The 595-nt window shown below is 63.0% G+C and overlaps 1 protein-coding gene across 5 annotated transcripts in view; it reads right to left on the reverse strand.

The window, feature by feature from the left end:
* ERBB4 (erb-b2 receptor tyrosine kinase 4) overlaps positions 1-582 on the reverse strand; it is a 916,002-nt gene extending 915,420 nt beyond the window's left edge. For all 5 annotated transcript variants that reach the window (XM_005882279.2, XM_005882277.2, XM_005882280.2 and 2 more), the window contains exon 1: positions 401-582. In XM_005882279.2, coding sequence (XP_005882341.1) covers positions 401-482 — 82 coding nt within the window. In that variant the 5' untranslated portion in view covers positions 483-582. The remainder of the gene's footprint in view (positions 1-400) is intronic.
* Between the last annotated feature and the right edge of the window lie 13 nt (positions 583-595).

Here is a 595-nt window from a genome sequence, read left to right on the forward strand (position 1 = left end):
CTTCTCCCACGCTTCTGCCCTCAGGGTCCCCTCTCACTCGGGGTTCGGGGCGCCCATGTCCCGCACACCAGGCGCGACCCGAAGGGATCCCTCTCAGGCTCCCAGAAAACGTTCGATAAAGAAGACCAGGGGGTTAAGGAGAGCGGAAGAGGAGATAGGGGTGCACAGTGTTTTTGTTTTTTTCTTTTTTCCACGAGAAATAAAACGCATGCACACACAGATGGTAAGTTTGGGGACGGAATGAGAGGCGAAGAAGAGGACCCGGTGGAGAGGTCCCTCCTCTCCGGAGAGCCAGAGGGTGGCAGGTTGAGCGAAGGGGGGGGGAGAGAGAGCCACCCCAGCAGCCGCGCCGGCCGCGGCAGGTTCAACCCCTGGAGCGCGAGCCGGAGTCGCCACCCACCTGACTGCGAAGCGCTGCGCTGGACGGTCCCCGCCGCCACCAGAAGGCTCACCCAGACGCACAGTCCCGCCGCCAGCTTCATTGTGTGCAAGTCTCAGATCCCGTGCTGACAGTTACATGTCCAAATGGCATCGCCCCTTTCGGGCACACGGAGGAGACCCGTCAGCCAGGCGCGCGTGGGGGCGCGCGGTGCAC

This window comes from Myotis brandtii, unplaced genomic scaffold (genome assembly GCF_000412655.1).
Source record: "Myotis brandtii unplaced genomic scaffold, ASM41265v1 scaffold702, whole genome shotgun sequence".
Lineage (NCBI taxonomy): Eukaryota > Metazoa > Chordata > Mammalia > Chiroptera > Vespertilionidae > Myotis > Myotis brandtii.